General features: G+C 49.0%; 1 protein-coding gene and 1 long non-coding RNA gene across 4 annotated transcripts in view; one reads left to right on the top strand and one right to left on the bottom strand.

The window, feature by feature from the left end:
• The window catches only part of spir (spire type actin nucleation factor), a 200,808-nt gene that overhangs the window by 25,529 nt on the left and 148,096 nt on the right, over positions 1 to 27,183 (bottom strand). For 2 of the 3 annotated variants that reach the window (XM_075877714.1, XM_075877713.1), the window contains 2 exons: positions 26,905 to 27,085; positions 26,042 to 26,391 (listed from right to left, as the gene is read on the bottom strand). The exons of the other annotated variant lie outside the window; for it this stretch is intronic. In XM_075877714.1, the coding sequence (XP_075733829.1) occupies positions 26,042 to 26,391; positions 26,905 to 27,085 (531 nt within the window). The remainder of the gene's footprint in view (positions 1 to 26,041; positions 26,392 to 26,904; positions 27,086 to 27,183) is intronic. 3 annotated transcript variants of the gene reach the window in all.
• The window catches only part of LOC142775754 (uncharacterized), a 117,263-nt gene that overhangs the window by 70,512 nt on the left and 19,568 nt on the right, over positions 1 to 27,183 (top strand). The gene's annotated exons all lie outside the window — the stretch shown is intronic.

Here is a 27,183-nt window from a genome sequence, read left to right as displayed (position 1 = left end):
TGTGCGTGCAGACATTACGTCCACTCGTTGGTTGCAATTTCGCTCACCCCCCAGTAAAATTTCGCAAGTTCGATAAGTGAGATTTGAAATGGTCCCGCTGAACGGTCGGGGAGCAGAGGCGCGTCATTACGACAACGATCGGCGCCACGGAGGTCGACAGATGCGCCTGCACGGACGCGCGGCGGCAACCCGAATCAAGAGACATCAACTGCTGAACGCATCTCGCAGGAGTGTTCCGTGGTGGCCGACGACGGCAGACGTTCAGAGCGGGACTCGATGCGAGGCCATACGTTCGTGACTGCGGCATCAGTCGCGGGGTCAGACGCGACGAGGGAGAAACGCGGCAATTTGGCGATAACACTCTCTCATCCACCGCGGACAAAGGTTGGCTACTGCCACAATGGCGCGGCCAGAAAACGCTGCGCAACCGCCACTGAATTTCCGGCCCTCACGAACTCCGCGAAGGCCCATCTGAGGCTATATACTGCGAAGCGGGAACGCGCGGCGTGGGCGGCACCAGTGCGCGGAAAGCAGACCCTGGGACCAGGTTTCCGACTTTGCAAGGGTATACGCACCGCACGACGGGAGTCGTGCACATCTGCATGGTATGCGGAGCAGTGGCTGCTCATTCTTGCTCCGCAACTTCGGCATTCACCCTTACACGGGACATTGTCAATTAAGTTTCAACAACACGAACGTCACGGTTTCAGAACATTGGACGAATAGCACTGTCGCTAGTCTAGCGCGTAGTCGAAAAACCAAAAACCAGTGCTTTAACTCCCACGAATGTCATATCAGCTGCACGGTACCTAATTGAACACCTCGCCAGGGGCATGCCAACTCTTTGACGAGTGTTATCAATATATATATATATATATATATATATATATATATATATATATATATATATCCTCCTGAGTTCCAGCTATGGGGATTTGTCCAAAATATTGGACATGAAATACCCCATCACTACAAAGATCTCAGCATGTTTTCTTCCTCAAAAACCACTTGTCCAATATTTTGGACATCTACTGGCGCCCTCCATGAAGTTTTGTCGAAATTGCGCCAGGAGATCGCGAAACAAAGAAGAAAACATGGTGGCGTTCAACAGGGCAATCTTCTAGAAGTTAAACGGCGAAAGTTAAGGTTCACCTTTCTGTTGGTTTTTTTATTATTTGTTAATTTTTGAATAATAGCTTGCAGTTATTCCGGAATTTGTCACAATTTTCTTCAGTAACCTTGCTTTGTGTTGCTTCAGGCCCACTACTTAACGCTTTAATTAAGTTTCAGCATCCAATTAGTTGGACATCACGCCATACCAAAAGCACAAACATCACGGAAATAATAAGCTTCACTTTTTATCTTCGTCATCTACACACCCAGTTGTGAAAGTTTCAGGAAATTCCGTGGACCAAAATCCAACCCGGAAGTCAGGAGGATATATATATATATATATATATATATATATATATATATATATATATATATATATATATATATATATATATATATATATATATATATGGGACGACTTATAAACGACCACGTAAAAAATAAGAGAATCAACTATTTTCAATACGGCGAATTGTTTGCCATTGGTGCTTCGGCATTTGAAATTGTGTGTGCCATAAAATCGCCTGCTTCTTTCATGACGTCACGTGTTCATTACAGCACATGCATATTAAACAGCGCATTAACCGTGCTGACGGATTGCATCTTATTCTAAATACTATTCAAGTAGACTAGCCGCTGGTCACATTATCAGCGGCTACTTATAGCAGCTGGCGAGATGAGTATAATAAAATATTTTCGCGTGCAGCATCTATAGAGGCGTTTAGTAGTTTGTGCGCGGACACATCTTTGAGCTCGTCCTTGTTGAGAGAAAGGAAGAGAGAGAAAGAAGTTGTACTTTGAGCTGCAAAAGACAATTCAAGTTGAATGACAACCTATTAGCCCGACTCTCAATTAGGCTCCCACAGTGCTAAAGACCATAGTCTCTGGTCCGGTGGGTAAAGTTAAGGGGCAAGCTTAAAATCTGAGCTTCCCACTGTGCTCGAGTACACCGCTTTATTCGTCGCCACTTTGCAAGTTGCCACCATCGCTCCAAGTTACTATAAGCAAAGCTGATCAGGTTTATCGGATACTCAAGCGGAAACCTTTTTTTTCGCGCCGAGGTAACACTGGAACATTAAAGAAGATTCGTAACATTCATCAGCTCACAGCAGCCTCGACAAATCAGCGGTGATGATATTAATTTTAGATCAAAGAAAATAAATTTCCTTAAGCACCAGATGATTTGACCAGTCCATAAAAAGTTTGCTCGTTCGCATCCGTAACTGCATCGGCCAGTCACAGCAGAACGAAAGCGTGGACAAGCTATGCAATGTTATTGAGCCCCTGGTTCAGCACTGGCCTGCTCTGGAATGCTACAGCACAAGGCGCCGCAAGAGCTTACAAAAGCTTACAAAAGCTTAACGCAAGGGCTTAAAAGGAAAATCGCCACCGCAAAAATGTTGGAGAAATTTCACTATATTGTACTGCTCCCTCGTAACAACATAATTGAGTGATTACGGTGGTGAAGGAAAACTTCGCTTCAATTGTTGCTTTTCCCAGCGTGCAGCCAACCGCTGTCCAAAGTGGGGGGGGGGGGGGGGGGGGGGGCTCAGCTTCTTTAACTTTTCTCTGCAGGGAGGAGGGGCTCGCACCCCCCTTGCCCCCCTGGCTGGTACGCCTATGCACCACGCACACGACGACCAGCCAGCCTCGACGGGAGACAATATATACGTACACGCAATGTGCCTTCTCAACGTTTCACAGCGCGACACGCAAGTTACGACAGCAACGTGGCACGCTGACTGATGTGAGTGCAAGTGGGGCTTGGGCTCTCAGTCAGCGAGATGGAATTGTTAACGGCGCGTGGTTCGACTAGTCTGGTGAGAACAGGGACGCACGCGATATGTCCCATGCTTACGGGCTGCGCGGTCTGTCTGCATGTACAGACGGCGCCAGGTGCGCAGTTGGCCGAGGCTCGCCGCATCATTGTGAAGTCATGCGCGCGAGGCAGATGAACGCAGAGCCACGAGTCACGCGGGAGGGACGCTGCCGGAAAGCGTCGTCGACAGCGCCGTCGCACTCGGCTCCCGGTAGACGGGGTTGGTTTCGCCGAGAACTTCCGAAGCACCCTCTCGCGGTGGACCACGTACACGCGTCGCTCCTATTTCGCTACGGCAAGCAGAGAAGCGAGTGGTAACACGCGCGCAACTCTTGTTGCGTGTACAACAAGTGGTATTAATTTTGGCCCGGGGAAGTGCGTCTACTTGCAGACAGGACGAACAAAACGGACTCGCGTGAGGCGTATACAGGACGCTTTCCTCGTCTGCCATGGGACGTAAGCGGATCTAAAGGCGCGCTCGACTCGTCGTATTTAGTAGCCGGAAATATACAGGCGAACACTAAAGTACGGCTCACGAAGAAAGACGCCAGAAGAGTGTACGCCCGTCGCAGCGGACGCAACACAGCGCGAATCAGAGATGTCGGCAACGGCACATGCCGTCTAACCAGCCCAGTACGCTTTCGTGGCAGTGCGACGTGGTAGACTCAATCTACCTTATAAGTTTTATTATGCTATACTGACCTTTCCCCCATTTTTTTTCGAACATAATGACAATGATTGGTAATCGCTGTAGTTCTTAGAGAGAGAGAGAGAGAGAGAGAGAGAGAGAGAGAAAGAGAGAGAGAGAGAGAGAGGCTCAACTTTGCACGTTCGAAAGTGGCGACGTATTCGCAACTAAAAGTGACCGGCAATTTGTTGCAAAGCGCTATATAAGGTGATCGCATCAGGGTTTCGGGAAATTGCACACCCGCATTTGCCTGTATCGTTAATACGGAACGAAATACAGCAAACCTTTATGACTCAATGTTCTCGCGTACTTCATTGAACCGAAGACCGTTATCTTTGTGCATGACTGCCCGTTGCTTATGGATAACGCGCCGGCCATTCGCCTTGACAAGGCACCAAAGTTCACACCGATCATGTACGTACATTCTGATATCTATTCTTTGTGGGACTTCACTTGAGCCACGCATGGCAGACATTGCCCCACCCCTTTTAGGAGCGAAGCTCCTTATGGCGTGGCTTGTGCGTCCCCCGTTGTAGTGCTTAACCACCGGAGGCACATACCCAAAAGGGCGGACCTTAGAATGTCCGCTGAATGGCTGCACTTGTATATGATGAATACATGATGAAAAGATGTGAGATGGCTGTACTTGGAGTGTTCACTAGACAGACAGACGGACGGACATACAGAGGGACGGCCGCACGAACAGACGCACGGACGGAGGGAAATACAGGCAGACGAACGAACGGACAGATGGAAGAATGGACGTACGGACGGACGCACGCACGGTCACACGGATGGACACACACACGGACGGAAGCAAGAACGAACGTACGGACAGAAGCACGGGGGGGGGGGGGGGGCTGACGAACGATTTGCCCCACCAATCATCATTCACTCCGTGGATATGCTGTGATTTTTTAATTTAACCATACCGCCGAGAGGTGGCCGAATAGGGGGTTCGTGACCAGGAGTAGGAGTCATGAGGGGACAACTGTGGACATCTTGAAGTACTTCACTTGGTTTTGCATGCTTGTGAAGCACATTTATGGCATATAATCACGTAAACACGTATATTGATCTACACAAAATGTGTCATAGCTGCTTCGACTGAATATATCGGCGCTGCGATAACTATAATCTCACAAGTTAAACCCCCGAGTGGGAGAAGATGAGCTCAGGCGGTATAGGAAGTCACCGTGTGGGCTTTGTGAGAATCAGTAATGACAAACGACGATATCAATGTGAACAAGGCACGGCCTTTCGACGCTTTATAAGCTATAGATATAACATTGTCAGATCACTAAATGCCCACCGCTGCGTGCAGCCGTCAAAATGCGTGTCAGCAGGGCAATCTAAGACCTCGTTAGCGAATACCGCGCGACGGCACAAATCCCAACTGTAGCCGTCGACTAAGGACGGCACAGAGCAATTGTCTAAACTGCCGAGATCAAAGGCAGCGTGAGGCGCCTTCTTGCAGTTCAGGCGACAGCCAAGGAGCAACAGTACAAAATTTGAATGGCAGCGAGCCATGCCATGATAAACAGGAAAAGTTTGTGAGCCGGCATCACGCTTCCGCTGTTACGTGGCGCGCCGCGCGCGTGCATGCATATGGATGAGGCGCGCACTGTATTCAATAGGCCGCCGTCGAGGGACCCGAACTGCGATTGCCACCAGTCATTGCGGCAGCTCAGGTGCGACCACCCGCTCGAACGATTTGTATGCCGAACACGAACAGCGAGAGGCGAACGACCAATTTTAAAATGTTACAATAAACAAACAGGGTCTTTTTATGCACTCGAAGGCTAAAGGCGTCTTGTTTTTCTTCCCAGACCGTGTCACCCTCTGCGCCTAACGTGGTCTTGTGCACTGCCTGCAGCAGCAGGATCGGAGGCAACACAATGTATACCATGCGAAGTTACGTTATCAGACGTCATGCTGACGTCACACATATCGGTCATCTGCGGCGTCACCACGTGATGATGCTTGTTTTTCCTCCCTCGCGTTCCTCGCGTTGACGCACCTACGGTTACTTTTCGCGTTGATGAGGCATTAAACCTTAACGTATAAATAAGCTGACCTCAGCTTGGTCGACGCATGCGCGATCGCATAGCATTTCGTTCGCTATCACCGCACGAGGGCCGTCTATAGATGACAGATTAACATGCTCACGCGAGAATCCACTTACATAAGCCGTCGGAATGGTACGAGGAGTGAGAAAAAAAGATTCACGTTGAATCACGCTTCTATACGCCGATCGCCGCCATCCGTCGCATACCCCCTTAACGTCTGCCCATAAGGCATCGGGTCTCAAACTCGCCTCAGCTATCGGGCCGCATGTAGTCAAAGAAAATAGCGCACGCGGGGAAGGGAGACGAAGTGTTCTCTTTAACGTTGCCATTTGACAGAACGCCTTTCTCATATATGTCACATGTGGGTAATTTATGAGCAGTACTTTACGTCAGGTTTTGAAAACCGTATCGATGCTGATCTCAATAACAACTAAAATCTTGACGCCGATTTTGAAATATTGTTTTCGTTCCACTGTGGCGTTTCAACTCAGAGCGACCACACGGCGTACATCGAGAAGAAAGAATGTTTGAGACCAGTCCCTTACTCGAACGAAGCGTTATTAATCACAATAGGCGAGAGATTAACTTGACAATTACCTCTTACAGCTCCTCCTCATCGCCTTGGGCCGCAAGCGAAAGGTCCGCAGGCCACGCGTCTGAGACGCTCGATAAAAAGCGTAAGAATGAGTTAATGCCTATTTCGACGCAACGGTGGAAAATATAAAGTGCCCACATCGTGTGCGGGAAATAATCGGATATATCCCGGTAAGGGTATTCTGTGAGAATCCACCAAGTGGGCTGTCCATTTCACGTAAGCCGATTGGACAGAGAAGACCGGCGCCAATAGTAACCGATGCTAGAAAGTGCTATGCAATCAACGCGCGCAGGGAAGCCGTCGGTTTCTCTGATGGGCAGAAGAGGCACGTGCCCTGGTTTTTCGGGTATTTTTGCCTTCCCTCATTTGCCTCTTACAGCTCCTCCTCATCCCCACAGACCATTGAATTCAATGTCCGCAGTCGTTCCCGTCCTTTCCAAAAACAGCAGCAGACCGATTCTCACGAAAAAGAACAAATGCGAATTTGTTCTGCGGCTTCCGTCTCAAACAAACCATTTTCTTCCGCCAGCTCTGCCTCGCAAACATCGCGCGTCAGCCAGCGCGAGCAGCCGGAACGCGGTTGAGAAAAGGGAGAGGCGCCAAGTGACAAGCGGCGCGCACGACGGTCGTGCCGGGCGAGAACTCCGCCGGAGGCGCCGCACTACTTTCTCCGCCGGAAAGACGCCTAGTGGCGGAAGTGGCCGCGCGGGCTTCATCGGCGAGCGAAAATTGCGCGCCTCCTCCTCACCGCCGGCTACTGTAGCCCGGCACACGCGAGTGGGCCCGGAAGGAACGTCGCTCCCACGCCCCCGTTTAGAGCAGTCCAAGGGGTGCCCACACGACAGGTAGGTCTGCGAAGCACGGCCGGAGCTGTCAGTCGATCCACTTTTACTGGTCGAACCGTTCCGGTGGCTTACCGCTTCATTAAACGATTGAGATAAATGGAGAGCCGAGCTGGTTGGTTCCTTTGAGACGGCGTGGAAACACGGACAAAAGTCCACAAACGCCGACCAACTGCAAGGGCGTACAGTCTTCCTACTTTCTTTCCGAACCTCCTCAAATTGTTCGTCGGCGCTAGTGGTGTCTTCTCTCCCTGTTTGCACGCTCGGTATTCAAACGTGAAGAACGTGGTGGACACGCAGACTGCATTCAACCAACAACGCAACAAGTCGCAACTCGCACTTCAATAGCTGCCATTGTTGTACGTGTTACAATTACACTGAGTCCTACTGAAGGTTAACGATCCAAGGTGTTCTGGAGTGGATATGGCTGGGATTAGACTACCAGCAAAGGCGACCGAATCGTGCAGTCGGGGACGAACGCGCTATAGGCGATCGTGTATAAGACAGCACGTTCAAGAACCCCCGTCGTCCGCATGCACACGGGAAACTGAGCAAAACAGTTCCACCCTTCAATCTGCAAAATATAACGCTGACAAAATGATTGTAACTAATACTTATTACAAACTACGCCGAGGTGCGACATCTGGCATTTAATCACGATAACTCATTGCTGGGGCAACGGTGGGACATCCTTATCACGAGTCGCCAACTCCGACTTCAGTTGTTACATACTATAGCGTCCTCATGTAGCGTCTCCCGAAACGGCCAATATCTACTGTCTCGCGATGTCTATATACGCGCAGGCGGATAAGCCGCCTGTTTCCACACCTCTTCGGCCAACATTTGCGAACAAATGCCTGGCAGAGTCGACCCTGAGGACACCGCGGGTAGGGTGGCTAGAATCCGACTTCCGGCAGCGACATGTGAGTGTGTGATATTAAGGTCGTCCCAGCAGCACGTCACGGACATCGCGAGCTCGAAAGAAAGCAACAGGTGTGTCACACACTTCGGGTGAGGCCCCGCCGATCCGACATCGGAACATCCTGTGTTAAATATCGACTCTCCCGGTTAATGGCACGTAAAATGCACACGACCCGAGTGACACCATCAGCTTTCGTTGAGCCCATGGATGCGCCAGACGGCTCACTCGTACAGCCTCAGTCTCACACCGGACATTGTCAGTTTTATGGTGTAAGTTTTAATTTTAAACAACAGTGGCAGTCCTCGACTGCAGCCTCGGTTTGCATAATATATTCCAGTACATATACGACTGTGAGGGCTACCAACGGCACCGACCGTACGAGTGCTGGCAATTGACAGGTGAAGCGATTATCAGTTTACTGCATCGAGGAATGCACATACCGATGATATCCGACGCGCGAGCCGGATAGCACAATTACGGTATAATATGCATTTTTTAAATGATGACGGCTGTGGTTGTCGGGCCGTGAATTTCACTGGCTTTCCGTGCACGCTTTACTTCTGTAGACGCTCACATGTGAGCAGACAGGAAAGTGGAGGTCGCCGCCTGTGGTGATAGGCGCTGTGCAGCAGCCGACACGGCACTCGGTGCGGGTATAAAGTCATTGAAAGGCGACCAGCCAAGCGAGCGTAGTTTCCTGAACAGTTGCAGCACGTGTCGCCTGCAACTATAGCGACAGACTTCCTTCAAACGAATCTTTTCGGTCGCCAGTCTCCTCCGACCAGAACGCCGACAGGCAAAGCGCAGCAGGCACACGCGGCCACGGAAAATACGCGACAGGGCGTGGCATGGCACGCCGCCAAGGGCACCACTATAGATGCCACTCTTGACTCTCTCTCTCTCTCTCTCTCTCTCTCTCTCTCTCTATATATATATATATATATATATATATATATATATATATATATATATATATATATATATATATATATATATATATATATATATATATATATATATATATATATATATATATATCGTTATTTGATTATTTGAAAGACGTAAGGGAATATAGAAGACAACCACGCGCTTGTGTCACGAAGCCACCAGAAAATCTTAACCCTTCCGCCACCTTGCAGGTCCCCGCAGAACTCATTTGCATTAATTTAGGGAAGCGAAAACAGATTAGAAGTAAACTATTGCAGGCTGTAGTACATATGAAAACTTTACTCCCTTAGTCTATGAACAATAAATAGAGGTGAGAAACAAGGGAGTAAAAGATAGGGAGATCTAAATAATACCCCATATAGTCATATACAACAGCGCGCACACAACGTATTGGCCCGTTATAACGTGCATGCGCAGAAGCGGGAGAAGGCGGCACCCTTTCTTCGGGCATCGCTATTCGTGAAATATATGGCGATACCCCCCATTTCATACTCTGCCAAGTATTGATCTGTGGGGTTTAACGTCACAAAACCACCATATGATTAGACACCGTATATAGTGGAGGGCTCCGGAAATTTCGACCACCTGGGGTTCTTTAGCGTGCACCCAAATCTGAGCACACGGGCCTACAACATTTCCGCCTCCATCGGAAATGCAGCCGCCGCAGCCGGGATTCGATCCCGCGACCTGCGGGTCAGCAGCCGAGTACCTTCTAATAGACCACCGTGGCGGGGCATACTCGGCCAATCAGTAGTATTTTTTGTTTCATCGTGACTTGCTCATGTTAAATCCACCCGACATTTGATGGGAATATCACGACCAAAACAAATCAGTGGGCTACATATACTGCATTACCTTATACATTTCCAGTTATGGTTTAATATGGTTGTTCCAATGCTGAACATGCGCAAATATAATGAGATACGTAGTGAAAATATTGCATTTTGACCACAGGAACGCTGTAGACACCGAAAGCGACATCTGCAGACGGCGAATGGAAACCATCTAGATGATCAGTCGCACCGAGGATGGAAAATAATGGGCTTCTGGAACGCAAAGCTTCACGCGCTGTGTTTTACTCTGTGCTGACGCCACGTTCGATGGCTAGCCTTAACCAGCACAGCGTTTCGACAAAACCACCTCGGCCCGGTCAGCACCCACAGCTTTGCGTGCGTCGCGGTATCCAATGGCCCACGAGTATCCACCGTTTATTGTATTTTGTTCCCTGCTTGCCAGTCGCATAGAGAGCAACGCGGTTTCGGTCTAAAAGAATCGAGCACGACGAAACTGTGGGCGAACAACTGGCGGACCAAAGGGCAGCCGACAACAAGGGTCGCGCTTAACCTTGCAATCGTTAACCAAGTGGGACAAGCTTGAGGAAGGGACCGCTCGACCGGGCACACAACAGCCGCGAACAAAGCGAAAGAGCCCGGGAGTGGTCGCAGCGGTCACCCTTTGTCAAGAGATGAGAGAAGAGGCAGCGTTCTTTTGAAAGCGCGGCGGAAAAGAAAGGACTGCCCCGACGAGGGCCATGCACTCACTGGCGGAGGAGGACCACGAGGGCCGACCGACCACCTTGCACGAGGCACAGAGGGGCCAACGAGATTAACTCGCGCTGCGCGATCCACGCAACCCGAAAAGACGGAGATGATCGCGCACACTGGTGCAACAAAGAGGAACCACTGTTTCACGCTCACTTCGAGCGAAACACTCATCTTGTAGAAAGTCGTTCTAAAGCACACCCCACTTCACAGGAGAGAGGCGTACCTTAGAACGACACTTGCACTTGTTGGTTTGAAGACTTGTTGGCGAACACTGAAGATCTTGAATGTTTGACACACAATGAATTAAAAAGGGACGCCATTAAGAACAAGAGGCAGTCGTATTGAACCCGACATCCAAAGAGAATGACCAGTTAAAAATTACCCATTTCCGTAAGGATGATGCAATACGGCGAGTTTGGAAAGTTACGCGAAGACGCTCTTAATGTGAAATTTCGATGGTCTCGTTATAGCCGTTTTTCTGTCTCCGTTCATAAACGTTCACGCGAGGACTAACAACGCGCATTAAGGTCTGCCAATTACCACAGTGTAGCGAGGAAGTACGCCGCGCGCGAAGCGCTCTCTCCCTTCTCCTATTCAGCAGCCCGCCAGTGGCGTGCACTTGATGCTATAAATAGCGGCGGTTCAAGACACGCTCGGTTCGGAGTCATTCGAGGAAAGGCACAGCTCGTTGAAGCCGGCGGGCTCATATGGATCCGGCTAGCTGTACACACGACAACCCCCCCCCCCCCCCCCGTACACACCGCAACAATAGATCACGTTGTGCGCGTCGCTTAGCCGGCCCACTGAGGTAGATGCATACGTATTCACGGAGCGCATTCTCCAGTAGGGCCAGAGCAGGCGTAGCGTAAGCGGTATCGCGATTGTGTTGGGCGAATCGCTTGCACGAGTGCTGTGCGCAAAATGGAGCGAACGGAAAAGATGCGACGTCTTTCAAGTCCAGATGACGCGCTGTTGAGAATAAAACACCCACAAATCAAACTCTAAACGCTCTTGCACTGGTCCGAAAATGTCCGCAGCAAAGCACTCGTCCGTGCAGCTATAGCCACCACGGGTATACGGCGACAAGGCTCACGCGGGTGTCGACCGAAACATGAAAGTTTGCGCCGCATGCGAGGCCCCACAAAGGCAGCGCACCGGGAAAGCAAAGCTAGGATAACGCCGGCCGTAAAAGGAGCGTCCTTTGGCGCCGTGGCGCTGGATCGGAGGTCAACGAAGAACCTCGAGGCTGGCAAGTGCCGTCGGTGTCGCCGAAGGGCTTGGGTGCCGCGCAAGGCACGTCGCGTCCGACGGCGAGAGCAGCGGCGGCTGCCGACAGCAGGAGACGAAGAAAAACAGGATTCTTTCCACACGCCCGAGATTCCAGCGAGTATCTTCGCGGAGGATCGCCGCTTTGCACAGCGATCACGCGCGAAGCTAGCTAGCCCTAGTTGGCTTGTCCCCCTCTCTTTCGCTCCTATTTGCCACTAAGACGGTTCGATCTTTCTTTCTACCAAGGTCAGCAGCACACGCGCGTTGCAGTGTATGCACTGGGGCTAGTCGAGTGCCAGAAGCCGGCGCAGCGCCCGCGGAGGACGTCCGATGGCCATCTCGATGAGCCGTGTACAACACAAAATGACGGAGCATTGCCCCCCTGCGCGGCATCCACTACGCCCGCACTTGTCTGCCGGACATGCCGCATGTGATGCGAGCGCAGCCCCGTTGTTGTGGGAATGTCCCGACCTCGGAAGAACTAGGAGGGCCGGCCATCGCCTGCGGCCGATCCTCGTGGCTAACGCTCGGCGAGCCCGCCATGAGCAACAGTGCGTGCGAAAATGAGCTACAAAGTTTTTACTACAGTTCTATTCCCCCTCAAAGAACGATAATCATGTAAAAACGGATAGGCAATTGTGCAAATTGGGAGAACGTAATTTACGGTACGCAGCCGCTTCTTGCGACAAGCAAAAAAGAAAAAAAAAAAGCATGGAGCACTGAAAGTAAGTCTCTCAGTGCTGTGTTGGGATTCCTGTGGATGCCGGACGCAACTATTCTGCTCGCCGATATGTGAAACAAAAGGTAAAAAAAAACGCTCACCTAACGTATATGATCACTGCGAGATAAACCAGGAGAGCCCGAAGGTCCAGAACTAAAGTTACTGTATATGCTATATTTAGGTGGCATATAAAGGTAGCATATGCAGTAACTCTATCCAGAACTGGTCGCGCGCGTCACCTCCGGGAACGGCTTCAACGCAGCACTGCTTCCCACACTTCGACTTGCAGCGAGCCGGTCAAGTGCAACGAAATTGTGCACCAAGCCTTGGAAGGAAGGAGGGACGCACAATTGTTATCGCATAAGCACTCAAATATTGCATGATATCAATAACAAGAGGAAAGGGTGCTTACCAATTGAGTGCAACAAAGCGAGTATAAAGAATTGAAAAAGAGGAAGAGGATTGACCATTGTAACACACTTCGAGTGAGGCGCCGCCGATCTAACAGCGGCGTGCGGCAGACTCGCAGGCTTCCACTTTACGTTTCGGCCTGCGACGTCTGAAAGGCCTCGAAGTGGCACATCTCAAATTTATTTGCAGGCCGGTCGACCCATGCCGGGTCGCACGTGTGGCAAAGTTTGGGTCTGACTGACGTACTCACAGAGCAGACACGGACATTTGATTAAACACAAACACGCAATTTTTTACAAGATGGGCAATGGCAGGACCGAGTTAACAAAAAATGAACTAAAGAGGAGACAACAAAAATACGCGCGATAAAAAAAAACAGCTACATAACAAACAAATCTCTAAAAGAACACTACAAATGGTATACAAGTAAACAGAACGCGGTAAGTTAATAAAATAATTGGAAATGGTGTAAACTAAAATAGATACAAAGAAAAAATTAAGAAACGAAGGGCGGACTCTCAAACCTGAGCTTCTTGTGCGACGCAGCGCACACTATCACATTATTTACAAGCAGGGTGTAATAGAACAACAATAGAAAAAAATCCCAAAAAGAGTGCCATACGGACTATAGTTCAGCTCGTGGTTCACATAAGGAAGCTCAATACGTTGCTCGGGACACTTCAAGCTGGACTTGCGGCACCGACGACCGCACTTGGCCGCTGATTGAAAGTCAACTGCCGAAGCAGTCGCATCCCCCTAGAGGTCATTCTCCCCGAACCCGTACGTGCACCCTTCGCTGCAGGGAAAACGCGCCGGTGCCCTTGCAGAGCGGCTAGTGCCCGAAAGTCTCTTCCCAATACAAAGGCCCCCTCCACTCGACAAAGGGGCGCACTGGCGAGAATTCCAGACGTTTGTGACATAGCTTTCACCTCAAGAATATTACTGCGTAATATTCAACAAAACCACAAACGCGTAGTCACACTATGACGAAAGTCGTATCTTGTGCACTATAGGCCATGGCCACACACATACGAAAAGAAATAACACACTTCTAACGCAAGTTAAACAATGATTTTTTTTTACAATGATTTGATACAAAGGCCTCCTCCCCTCGACTCAGGGGCACGCTGGCGAGAATTCCAGGCGTTTGTGGCAGCCATATACATGTCCCGAGAAAACGTGAGCCATTCTGCCGCCCGTATATTAACGTGGGGTAATCGATAAATCAGGTTCGTAAATAAAAATACAAAAAAAAAACCAAGTGAAGAGACACTGCTTGAAAAGCCACCATCGCGCCACTTTATTATCCTAACGAAAAGGAAGAAGCGGGCCATCTCTGATAGAGCCATCGAGAGAGGCTATGATAAATCATACGTGCCATCACAGGCACGGATTTCCACCCGGCTGGTCCTCCAAAAAAGACGGCTATATAGGCTGACGTTGGTGAGTGACACTCTACCGCAGATGACCTGCTCGAATATCACAGTGACGCGCCAGAAAACACGTTAGCACGTCTGAGCCACTGATACCGACAACCTATCGCAGGCTGACACCGCCACTAAGCCAATTTACGACCCTCCCCCCATTTCCGCATGTCGAAGGTTGAAGAAGCCTTTTGCTGCCAGTCCCTGCAGCTCATTCAGACACATGCACGCGTGCCGGCAGATTGACGTAATCTACGGTAAACCCCGATTGATTGATTGAAATGTGGGATTTAACGTCCCAAAACCACCATATGATTAGGAGAGACGCCGTAGTGGAGGGCTCCAGAAATTTCGAACACCTGGGGTTTTTTAACGTGCACCCAAATCTGAGTACACGGGCCTACAGCATTTTCGCCTGCATCGAAAATGCAGCCTCCGCAGTCGGGATTCGATCCCGCGCGCTGCGGGTCAGCAGCCGAGTACCTTAGCCGCTAGACCACCACGGCGGGGCTGCGGTAAAGCCTATCGGCCGGGAATGACACGCTTGGCCCAATAACAATGCGTCGTCTATGGCAACAAAGAAGGGAGAGATCTAAGCAATTCCGTTGAACGTCGCTAAAGGCGTGAAAGCGACGAAAGTTTCGATGAAAACTGCAGCGGGAAGGGATTTTGGGGCACGTATTGAGCTTTTCAGTTACTTTGCTTTCAGGCGAATAGCAAAGAGGTCGAAAGCTGCACGCCTGGAGACCTATACTCCATGTTTGCAAACAGGGGTCGGCGCCGTCGACATAGTGAGGCAGTTGTAACGACGCGCAGGCTCCGCCTAGCCCGAAACTCGCTATCGCCTTCAATGATCACATGACAACTTGCATACCCCTGTTCAAAAACATGGAATAAACCTATGTCGCCCGAGAGGAGTCACTAAACCCTGAAAGGGGTGTTCATCTGTTTACGCAACTATATGTTACCTATTAATAGGAAAATGATCCACTGATTGATTGATTTGTGGGGTTTAACGTCCCAAAACCACCACTTGACTATGAGAGACGCCGTAGTGGAGGGCTCCGGAAATTTTGACCACCTGGGGTTCTTTAACGTGCACCCAAATCTGAGTACACGGGCCTACAACATTTCCGCCTCCATCGGAAATGCAGCCGCCGCAGCAAGAATTCGATCCCGCGACCTGCGGGTCAGCAGCCGAGTACCTTAGCCACTAGACCACCGTGGCGGGGCGAAAATGATCCACTACACGCAGCGGCAAACTCACAAGGCGCCTGCTGCGACGCGCGAGCTTACCGCTATTTTTTTCACTCACCGGAAGCCCGCAAACGCTTAGCGTACGACGCATGCGCAGTGGCGCGACAAGCTAACGCAAAGCTTTGCGTACGCTATTCGAAAACTCCCTATTCACTGACATACCTCAAGATCCATGCACCTGCTCGGCACTGTTACGCATCATGCATGCAGTCATTCCAGGACAAATGACAAGGCGTCTTTCGTCTTGCGGGCATATATTATACGAATGTGGGCGAGTTGGCGAGTCCACCTGAGATTTGCCTCTCGGGTTGCCCCTATCCAAAACATTAGAATCTGTCCAAAATAGAGCATCTAGGTTTATATATTCCGATTACTCGCGCCACACAAGCGTTACTAACTTAAAGATTAAAGCACATCTTCCCAGCCTTGAACTGCGACGCAAAGTCGCTAGATTAGCTCTTTTTCATAAATTTCTTCACTCACTGTCCGACGCATCTGTTATCATGCCCGCGCATCGCATATCTTCCCGCACTAACCACAACAAACCAGTTTACCCTGCGCATGCCCGTACAACTGCTCACCTTCGGTCATTCTTCGTTCAGACAGCGAAGGATTGGAATGACCTTCCGTCCCACGTCGTGCGCCACTCCAGCCCCATTCTTTTCAAAGCGCACATGGAAGAAACCCTGTATTGCCCACCCCTCATGTAACACCCCTCCCGGGGGTTTTTGAGGTATAATAAATAAAAAATAAAATATACTTTCGGCTGTTTTACTTAATACCTGTCGCAAATAAAGCGCAACGAAAAACCGGACGTTGAGCAAGCCCGATTCGTTCACGCCCTTCAGGCTATAAACTGCAGATCTATATAAACTGCAAATCCATATAAACTGAAGACCGTACTAATTGCATCGACAGATGACAACTATACATCTGCGCACGAACCCTTCACGCCTCTTGTTTGAATCATAACCGCCAACCAATTACCATTTTATTTATTCCATTGCAAAAGCTGCCTGTATTCACGCCGCTTGCAACGAGTGAAACGCCGTATCATCACCACCAATACCATAATTTACAAAATAGCACATAAAGCACGCCACGAAATTCTGTCCCCGTGCACTCTCACAGAGTTTCCTACAATTAATTAGAGGGGACTCTGGTGCTGCGATCGTTCAGCGACCATGAGAATTATGGGTAGCACAAGTATTTGCCTAGTCTTCGTACTTGCGGGCGACAAATCATGCCTGCGGCTTCGTTTGTTGCTGGTTTAGTTTTGAAAGGAAGAACGCCCCCTTTGAACTTCGTGACCCGATTCGAAATGGTAAGCCTAAAAGAATAAGCTGGTGAAGCGCAACCGCTGAACATCTGCTGATTTTTGTATCGTGAGAAAACAGCTCGAAGCCACACGAACACGCACGGACCAGAAGCAGGCCAGGAGTACGAAGATTACACAAATACGTGTACTACCCATCATTCCAATGCTCACTGAAGCACCGTGCGTTGCAGCTCCCATAGACACTAGCGCCAGAGTTCCCTTTAGTGTATATTAGGAAACTCTATGCCCACTCCCACACAGCGCCCGTGTATACTAAATTAATGGATACTGATCGTCATGCGTTTGCCGACCCCCCTTAAATACTATTAAACGTTATTTTTTTTTCACTGTTCAGTGGGTATACCATATATATTGTTACGCCTACGAGGGGTATACTATATGTATACTATACTTCAGAGGGAAGCTAAGTGATTAAATGTCGCGCGAATTCACTGAATGTGTGTCAATCTCGTCCCTGTATATATAGAGGTAAAGCGACGGGCTAAGAAAACCAGCAGAGCGATCTTCAAGGAGTGGCGGTCCGAGACAACCATGCCCCGCGCCCCTCGAACGCATGAACAGCAGCGCTTTGCTTGGTTTGCAAAGCGCGGCTCGAATGCCGACAGTTCTGGCGTCCTGTGAAAAGTTTACAGCGGTCACGAATACAGGTTGAACAGGTGCATATATACTTGTGCCTCTGTCGCGACTGTGACCGATTACAACGTACTCGACGAAAAGCGATGTGGATGGGCACGCCACACAAATAAGTCCCCCGACCAGGCAATTCGGTAAGAAAAGAAGAAAAGCGCACGAAAAAAAAAGAGGAGACAACGAAAGCGAACAATCGATTTTTAAATGCACAGATGTTCGTTCCGCGCACTACAAAAACATTTCAGTCATACCATTTCTTATCACGAAAAACGAAAAGCGAAGTTGACCCGTCAAGCAAAACGTGGATTTCCACAACAAACGAAGGCTCTTTAATCCCGCATAAAACGAATGAACGCCTGATTAAGCAATACGTGTCTGAAGCTAAGTCACTAATGTGTACGCGGGCGCACTATTTAATAGTAAGCTGAACCACGAAAATAGGGAAAAAAAAGAGACCAGATGAAATGTCCCATCCTTTCGTGTATTCTACACTCATATGACGGGCTTCGACGCAAGAAGTCTGAAGCACGTAACCAACGATAATGCTTTCACCGCGTTCACGTTTCGAGTGCCGGTTTGCTTCGGACGGTCCCACCCCATTTGACGATTGGCTGGCATCCGCTTTCACTGACAGCCCCACAGCGTATCCTCGATGACGTACTGTATATATATTCGCAACAGGCGCCGACTAAATGGGGCACAGCAAAGAGCCGTCTCGGCCTGTGTCAGAGCGAGCCTCGAGAATGAATTTGATTTGATTTGTGGGGTTTAACGTCCCAAAACCACCTTTGATTATGAGAGACGCCGTAGTGGAGGGCTCCGGAAATTTTGACCACCTGGGGTTCTTTAACGTGCACCCAAATCTGAGTACACGGGCCTACAACATTTCCGCCTCCATCGGAAATGCAGCCGCCGCAGCCGGGAATCGAACCCGCGACCTGCGGGCCAGCAGCCGAGTACCTTAGCCACTAGACCACCGCGGCGGGGCCAGCCTCGAGAATGAAAACATTTCGTGAATACGTTCTCGCAGGTTCCTTTCGCGGTATGTATCGCCTCCGTAGTCAGTATACATAATGTATATCAAAAGCTGCGCGGTGAAACTGAACCGAGTGCGTCCACGGCGTAGCGGGTCAGACGATGCCGAAGAAGAGATAACGCCTCGAAATTCTCGCCTGGAGATTGCGACCACGCCGCAGCTGAACGTCCTCGTTCCTCGTGGAGAGGGTTTTTGCAAGCTTGACAGCCTCACGCGCGTCGCAATTGTTGCTAGGCGTTTCATTATTGTTATTTTTCATTTATTTCGAGGAGGTGGTTGAGCGAACTTCTCTGCGTCCACATCCGCTTTGAAAACAGTGCCACCCGAAGGTTTAGTCGTATGCCAGTTTTACGACAGTTTTACGTCATTGTATTCCGCACAGACGTGTTTTTTTTTCTTGAAGGCGGCGTTGAACATATACGCACACTCGAGGTTTCGTCTGCCTCATTCATCCTATTATCAGCAGTTTTAATAGATTAGTTTTAGCAGTACAAGCGAGTAACATTATTTTACTTTTATTGAAAACAGGAACACGTCGTTATTTCAGTATTTTAGAATGGCCTATTATACAAGTTTGATAACGTGATATAGCCCGCCGGCAATAATAATAATAATAATAATAATAATAATAATAATAATAATAATAATAATAATAATAATAATAATAATAATAATAATACCGCACTGAAAGACTCGGCAAATTTCGACCATCCCAAATCCAAGTACATGGGCCTCGAGCATTCACCTGCACCGAAAATGCAACCGTCGCGGCCGGGATTCGATCCGGCAACCTTCCAGTCAGCACTCGAGCATCATCATTATTTGACCATCATGGCGGGCCTCAATTGTGTCAAGTGCGAGCCAAAACCAAAGCCTTGATTTTGGTGATTTTCAGACCACCGCAGTCATCGAAGCTCGAGATCACATTGTGCGTGCTGAAGAAATACGTCACAAAACGCGTTTTTTAAGAGGGGAGGATGAGTACAGGCATATTCGAAACGGACCCTTTTTCTAACAGCAATCGAATATTGCAATTTAAAACGCTAGCCGAGCTATGACAAACAGAACGGCCGAATCGCATCATTCCCCGCATGACAGAGCAATTATTGGATTCTTTTCCGTGTTATATACACTCGCAACTTTTTAGCGCAGACGTCTCTGTACTGTCACATATGCTACACCGCAGGTGCGCGCTCGGTACCAATGAGATATTTCGAAAGTGCGGTGAAATGAGTGAGCAGGCAGTTCACCGCTTCAGCCACATGCACAAGCGACAAATTCATACCGACACGCTATCGCGAACCACTCTGAGCATGGGGGGGGGGAGGCGCCTCCTCTATACACCGTATACGTTCCGGTCCCGAGGGCTTCAGCGGGTGGGGACCGAGAAGAAGGCAGACAACCTTTGCCCGCTTTAATGGAGAACCACACCCATCGCCACACTATCGAGACAGTCCCTGAGCCAGCGTTGAATCAGTCGAACCTAATCCCAATGAACACGACCACTGCACAAGGCCTGCGCTGCGTAGTTCAGATCGGTCTACAGAAAGGCGACATTTTATCGCTAAGATGGACCTCCGCAGACAAAGCCGCTTGACCAGACACCCGGCGTTGACCGACCCACATCGTTTCCGGTTTAGTATGTCCCACGACAGCTCCTTGTCACTTTCCTTGTTTTCGAAAGCTGCTGCAATAAATAGCATGCAGACCCACGTCAGGCACCGCACAATCCGCAACAGTTCGGTGTCATACCGGTACACAATATACTTACTGCATAGGCTACCAAGTATATAGACGGTCTTTTAAGCAACGATGTCATTCAAAAACCAATCCCCACACTTAAACATAGCCGACGTGACACAGAGAGCGCAGTGGAGATAATAACATTTGAAAACATCTTTTTTAGTGGCGACAGTAATAAGAAAAATTACGAGTCCCCAATTAAAGAAACCACGAGAAACAAGCATAAAGTGAATAATTAACTTATTTAGTTCAGGCCTCTTATTGAAGCAAAGAAATTGAAACCAGACTACACCAGAGGAATGTATCCGCGTATAGTATAAAATTCTCGCGAGAAGGCTCGATATCTCACTCCGTAGCTTAGGTCCCACTTAGTATCTTTCTACACGTCCGACCTCGTACAATGTCATGCAAAGCTAAATGGAACACTCTCGAAATTCCTGATGATAGAGTTTGAGAACGAGAATCTCGAAAAGTAGTCCTATCGTCTCGAATTCACCACAAAGTGGACACAACAGCGTACTATATAAGGTCGTTACTTGCAACAAGTCCCCCGTTACAATCAACAGTGGCTAAATAACCGAGCTCGTTAAATGATTTTTGCCATTCGCACATTTGTCGGTTCCCGCATGCACTCCGTGTGCAATGCGACTTTCAGCCGATGTAATGAATGCAAGGTCTACTAAAAGTTTTGCGCAAGGGCTAGAATGTCGCCACATAGGCGCGTAATCACGAAATCACGGTTGCCGAAGCCAACTTGCAACAACGTGAGGGGCAGGCTGCGAGCGCGTGAAGCCTATGGCACCCTTCAGTGAAGCAAGCATAACACACCCCTACATTTCAAAAATATGGTGCAGCAAGCGCTGAAACATTATATATATAATGTTTCAGCGATATATATATATATATATATATATATATATATATATATATATATATATATATATATATATATATATATATATATATAGCAAAAAAGTGTATACCTCGTTTTTCCGTGTTTTTGACACAATATTAATGAGATCTAACAGGCAATAATGCCAAGGAATGTATAGGTGTGGGTGTGTGTGTGATGCTTTATAGAGTGACCTGCAGTTATACAAGCGCCAAGTGCGAGGCATCGCGGCATACCAACGGGCGTGTGAGTGAATAAACCTGCCGGTGTTCAAAACATTTTCTTTACATCAGTCGCAAAACGTCAACTACTTGTGAGCGCAAAATCGGTGGGCCACTTTCGAGTCGCGCGGCAGCTGCTTTACATTCAAAGCTAGCTGTATTCGAAATATGTAGGACAATATATGCAAGTCAGATACTAGACTGGGTGCCCCGAAACTTCGCAAAAACAAAGCATTGCACACATATATACGACGTTTCGAGATCCGCAGAAGAAGCTGCTGCATTTGGGTAGATGCATATGAGAAGCAGCGTGCACTACTGAGCAAAACCTGCTGGTAGTTCACGACGGCAAATGCAAAGACGGAGAAAAGAGAAAACCGGCGCTATAGAGCAGAACTTTAAATATTTTCTTCCATGCATAAAACCGGTAGACGGTCAACACGTCAACCGGCTGCTGGAACAGCAAAAGGCGAGAGAGGGGAAGAACACCAGCGCGATGTAGACTACATAAGACGTGCGCAGCATTTTGAACGCCATGGACCAGTCATGCTCTAACTGGTTAAGTTCACAACCGTTAATGTAGCGTCGGCTATGGGTGCTTCACAAAATTGCAACTTCTATCAAAAGAAAAAAAAATGATTAGATACCAAGCAGCAACGTTGCTCACGGCGATTCGGCAGAGGGCGCGCGGCGCTTTCGAGACGTTGCCGACGACGACGTCGAGGATTCGTCGGCATTGGCGTTCCACGGTCGGCGCTTTCGCTCGGCTTCTCTAGCTCGCGTCTCGTCGGTGTTACCAGCACGACGTCTGTATTCTCGACCGCGATCGGCGCGCTTGACTCGCACCTCGTCAGTGTCTTTGGTCTTCTACTGACAACACTTGCGTTCGGCTTCCCTGGCTCGTGCGTCGTCGGTGTTGCAGGCGCGACGTCGCCATTCGCGAACGCGATCGCCTCTGCTAACCCTCGCAACGCCGGCGCCGGCCGCGTGAGGCCAGATAGATTCGGCGCATGTTTCGGCGGGCGAAGGAGCTTCGCTTTCCGGTGTCCTCTCCATCGCAGACATACGAGCTGAAAGAGTGTTCACTCGATGTGGTGGCAGTGTTCAGGGCGAGAATAAGACACTTATTTGATCAACCCTTGAAGGAGCACGGCGCAGCGCTCGATGTGCGCTCGAACGTTGCAAGCGGTGGAGAGGGTGGAGCGAGAGAAAGGTGACACGCGGCGAGCGCGTAGCAGGTGAGGAAGAGAGTGACGTCACCACTCACTGCGAGGGAAGGCAACTATACTTGGGCCCGCCCGAACACCTGCGGCGAAGGGAGCACGGTGCCACGCGTTTACACGGAGACACGGACGGAGAGCGTTACACAGGCTAGTCAAAGAGCTTTTTCGCATCTAAATGAAAGAATGTGTCGCGCCACCGAGATTGGTTAGCCGTTTAGGAAAACGTTGCAGAGCATGTTATGACAAACTCATAATACTCTTATGTTACAGAGTTGTTCGCAAGAGCGAATTCGAAACAGACCTCGTTGTCGGCGCGTATCGGCGAAAGCGGCCGGTCAATGGAAAACGGCACTTATACGAGCAAAAAGATTCGAGAATTCGGACGTTGGGCTTTGAACAAAACCTGCCAAGTATGACAGAATGGTGTCCTCACTCGGTGGTGCGATATTACAGCGTTACAAAGCTGCAGTGCCTGAAATAAGCCGTCACCACAAGCTTGTTTGCGCTTAACAGATAACACCATGAATACAATTTCACAGGACATTTTTTAATGCACTCGGCTAATTTTGCCAGTATATTGTATGCCTGGAAACTAAAAAGTTCAAATATCGGCGTAATTGAAACTATAGTTGACTCAGCGCATTGGTAAGTATTTTTAGAGTAACTGAACGGTGCATGCAGATATTCTAATATCACATTGCTTGCATCTTTCTACGTAGACAATCGACCGTATTTCTCAGGCATAGTGGTTCAGAAAGTGTATACAGTTTAGATGTGTGGCCCACGAGGAATGTAGTTGCTTGGTAGGGAGTTCCCATACGAAGACCAAAACCTTTTTGACACTCACTATGGATGCGAGCTGTAGCTGGCACCCGACAGCATATCAAATGACCTTTCGCAATGAAGTATACCAACTATCATTTCTACGTGATGAACAAGAATGATTTTTTTTTCGCATACAACTGCGGACCACTTATCGAGTTTTCCAAAGAAGGGTAACGACCGAAGCGGGAAGCGACGTTCGCCAACTTGAGCTGTAACGTCAGTAGCGATGCTATCTTGTGATACAGTTTTTTTTTTTTACGGACACTTCGTCCGAGACGCGCATGGAAGGAGCAACTTGGGGGGAATGGCGAGGAAATGCATAGAGAGGCTTACTTAACTATGATACAACGTTATTAACTTAAACGTCTTCGCAAGCATCTTCGCACGATTGCCGTACATGTTATTAACCCTATAACCCTTATTAACCCTATAATGATGGAAAAAATGGAACTACACGTCTACCTAATTTCTTTCCACAAAAAATAAAATTGGATTTACAAAGGCAATTAAATGAATTTTTCGTTAACTCGTATAAATGGCAAAAATATTATCAATATGTTTGCCTTATGGCCCACAAGTGAGGGTTCCACAAAGCGTATCAAAAACGCTGTATGAATGTCGGGTGTTTCTATACTGCCAAAAATAATATTTGAGAAGAAAAGACAAAATTTAATCTATCGTTACCAGTCAGCCATAGGTGTCAAGGATATCCACTGAAGTAAACGTGCGAATTAGGTGCTGGAAAACTAAATTAACCAATTAATATTTGAATTGACTGCACGGCACCTAAAGTCACTTACGAATAGCAGCCGGTGGACTGGCACGGCGTATAATCATTTAGAACGAATTTCTAGGGTGACATGTACCGGTTATGAAGTATTGCTAAGTGCGTTACAAAATGTATGTGCATTCTAGTTATTTTTTCCCGCCAGACTTTTGCTGACCAGGTGCTTGAGCACGTGCTGTGTGATGCGCTACCTTTCGCCTCTCTCCTTCTTTCATTATCCAGTTCCCAAGTGCAGGGTAGCAAACCGGTTATCAGAGACTGGTTGACCTCCGTACCTTACCTTCTCCACCATTTACTGATATAAGAGACAAACGGGTATAAGAAAATGCATACATGGTACAATGCTTCATCAGAGACATTTCATATATAAGACAAGAATTGCTGCCCGGAGCATAGCTATCACGAAGGGGTTTAACTGTAGGTACTTTCGTACAATACACTGCGCAAAACGGAGCTTCGTGGAAAAAGCAACTGAAACAACAGTGCATTTTCACCGCAAGTATGATGCTGAACATTTAACCATCCGCGCAGCCTTTAGTTTGCATTCCAAGCGTAGATTCGCCTCGAAAGTTGTGCTATATTGCAATATGTATCATAAAGGAATCTGTGAACCTTATTTTTTTCAACTATCCGTAGTAATCTGAACATTTGTGGGCATCCGTTGCGTCTTTCTTTCAGTTTATATAGAGTTTTGAAGAAGTTACGCTTCTTCGTCGGAAATCGTATTTTAAAAGCTTACCTAAAGGCAGAAACATTTGGATTAATGCTTTGGGCACTACTGCAAGGTGAAGATATGCGCATGTGGTTTTAGCATGTGTCTTTGAGTAAAGAGGTCAGACTAAGCACTTAGATTTCAAAAATAAGTCCTCAGAAAAGGCCACTGGCCAGCGCCGGGTGCTAACAGCGCGTCAGAACCTTTACACCCGACTGCGCGTCAAACGCATTTCTGACACGCATTGATAGCACCTATGATGACTAAGTCGGGAAGACTGGAATATAATGTGATTCTGGTACAGCGGTACTCAATTCGAGCAGTAAAGTAAATAGTAATGGACTGTCACGACGATTTCGAATACAGAGAAAGGTGTGCGCAAGGCAGTCTCAAATAACATGGGAAGACATCACACATCAGCCGGTTAAATATCTTCCAGAGCCTGCACCACTTGAATAATGGTTAAGAAGACACTAAGCCCGAATCGTTTACGGCGAATAAAACTATTACTTATATCCGCACTAAATGGAAGTGAAGGAAAACAAAGCGACTTAATATATGAGTACCGACATATATTAAACATGACATGCACGTCCCTTTCAAGGCAAAATTGATTCAGACAGCGACTACACTCTTCTCTCTCTCAGCCAATACAACGTCTGCCTGGCAACAGGAAAAACAAAGAAAACTTCGGTGTTCTCATCGGCGCAAAAAAAAAAGGAAAAGCAGAAAAGCTGCCTGCAATGCGAAGAACGCGCGTCGGTGGAAAGCGCGATGTTCGATAAACCCAATTCAAGCGAATCGCGGGCGAAGCGAAACGCACGCGCTGTTCGCCGCGGCTTTTGGGCGAAAGCAGACAACGCTGCACGAGTGTGCAGCCTGGTTTGCTTCTCGCGCAGAGTCCGCGTGGAGAGATCTGCAGTAATCCAGATAGAGGGCGGATAAAAAAAAAAAAACGCACTCGCAATAATCCATCCGGCAGTGCAGAAACGCGCACAGGAAGAGACGCACCTGCACAGTCATCTTCGATGCACTTGAGGAACTCTTCCTCGTCATCCAAGTCGAGCCCGAGGCCGACGTCCTCGTCCGACTCGGCGCCCAACTCCTTCATGTCCAAACTGAGCACCGAGGTATCGTCCTCCACGCTCCACGGGTGCACCGGGCGCTTCCCAGTACGGCGCACGACTGCGGCGCCGCGCTTAAGCTGCTCCCGCTGCGGTGCCAGCGGCGGCGGAGAGGAGGGCGGCCCGTCGACGACGTCCGAGATCCCGCCGCAAGCCCCCGCATTCGGCCCGCGATCTGGGTCAAGCGAAGTCTCCGCCTCTGACCCTGGACGCCACCACGCTCGGACCGCCGGGGAACTGACGGGACGCGAGCGATAGCGTCAGGGGGACAGCCACCGACATCGCGGGCATCTGTGCTGGGCGAGCGATAAGCGCTGCGCAACCACAGAAGCCGAAGGGAAAATGCAAAACGCCCCGAGAGAGAGCTCCCCAAGTAAAACAAGCCGGCCTTGACAATGGCGCTCGGTCGGGTGTTCCCCCACAGGCGCGGCGACCCAGTGCCAGAGGCCACGCAAAAATTTGCCGATGTCGCACAGGTCGTGTGCTGGGCGCACCAGATATACGCCGAAGGAGTGAAGCTTCTCGCTCGCCCGCTCATAAAACGGCGCCGTCAGTAATCACGTTACAACAGCAGTGCGCTAACCGCGCGCACGCGTATTCTGCACGCGAGTATAGTGTTCGGCACGTGGAGGCGCCACATTCCGGTTCCTCCTGCGCATCCTGATCGGATTCTCGCGGCGAGACTGGCACGTGCGCGCGGTTATCAGCCGAAATATATAGGCATACGGGAGATGCAAGTATACAATAGACCTCGCTCGAGCCTGGAACAGTCCACGGGGCCACGGCGGAACAAAGTTCCGCCACTGAGCCAAGGGACGCTGGTCGGACCACCTCTGGAAGATGGGCCACACTGTCAGCACCGGTATCCGACGGTAGCCAGCCCGAGACACATTTCGGCAATACTTCCAGAAGCCGCCAAAGCGGCCCATTCCTGCAGTGGAAACCAACTCTGGCGGTTTATAACTGGCTATGTGCTCCCGGCCGTTACACGAAACGCCTAAAAAGTAAAAAAAAAAATACACCGTATGT

This window comes from Rhipicephalus microplus, chromosome X (genome assembly GCF_043290135.1).
Source record: "Rhipicephalus microplus isolate Deutch F79 chromosome X, USDA_Rmic, whole genome shotgun sequence".
Classification (NCBI taxonomy): domain Eukaryota; kingdom Metazoa; phylum Arthropoda; class Arachnida; order Ixodida; family Ixodidae; genus Rhipicephalus; species Rhipicephalus microplus.
Note: the sequence above shows the minus strand (reverse complement) of the source record. Positions and strands in the feature narration are given on the sequence as shown.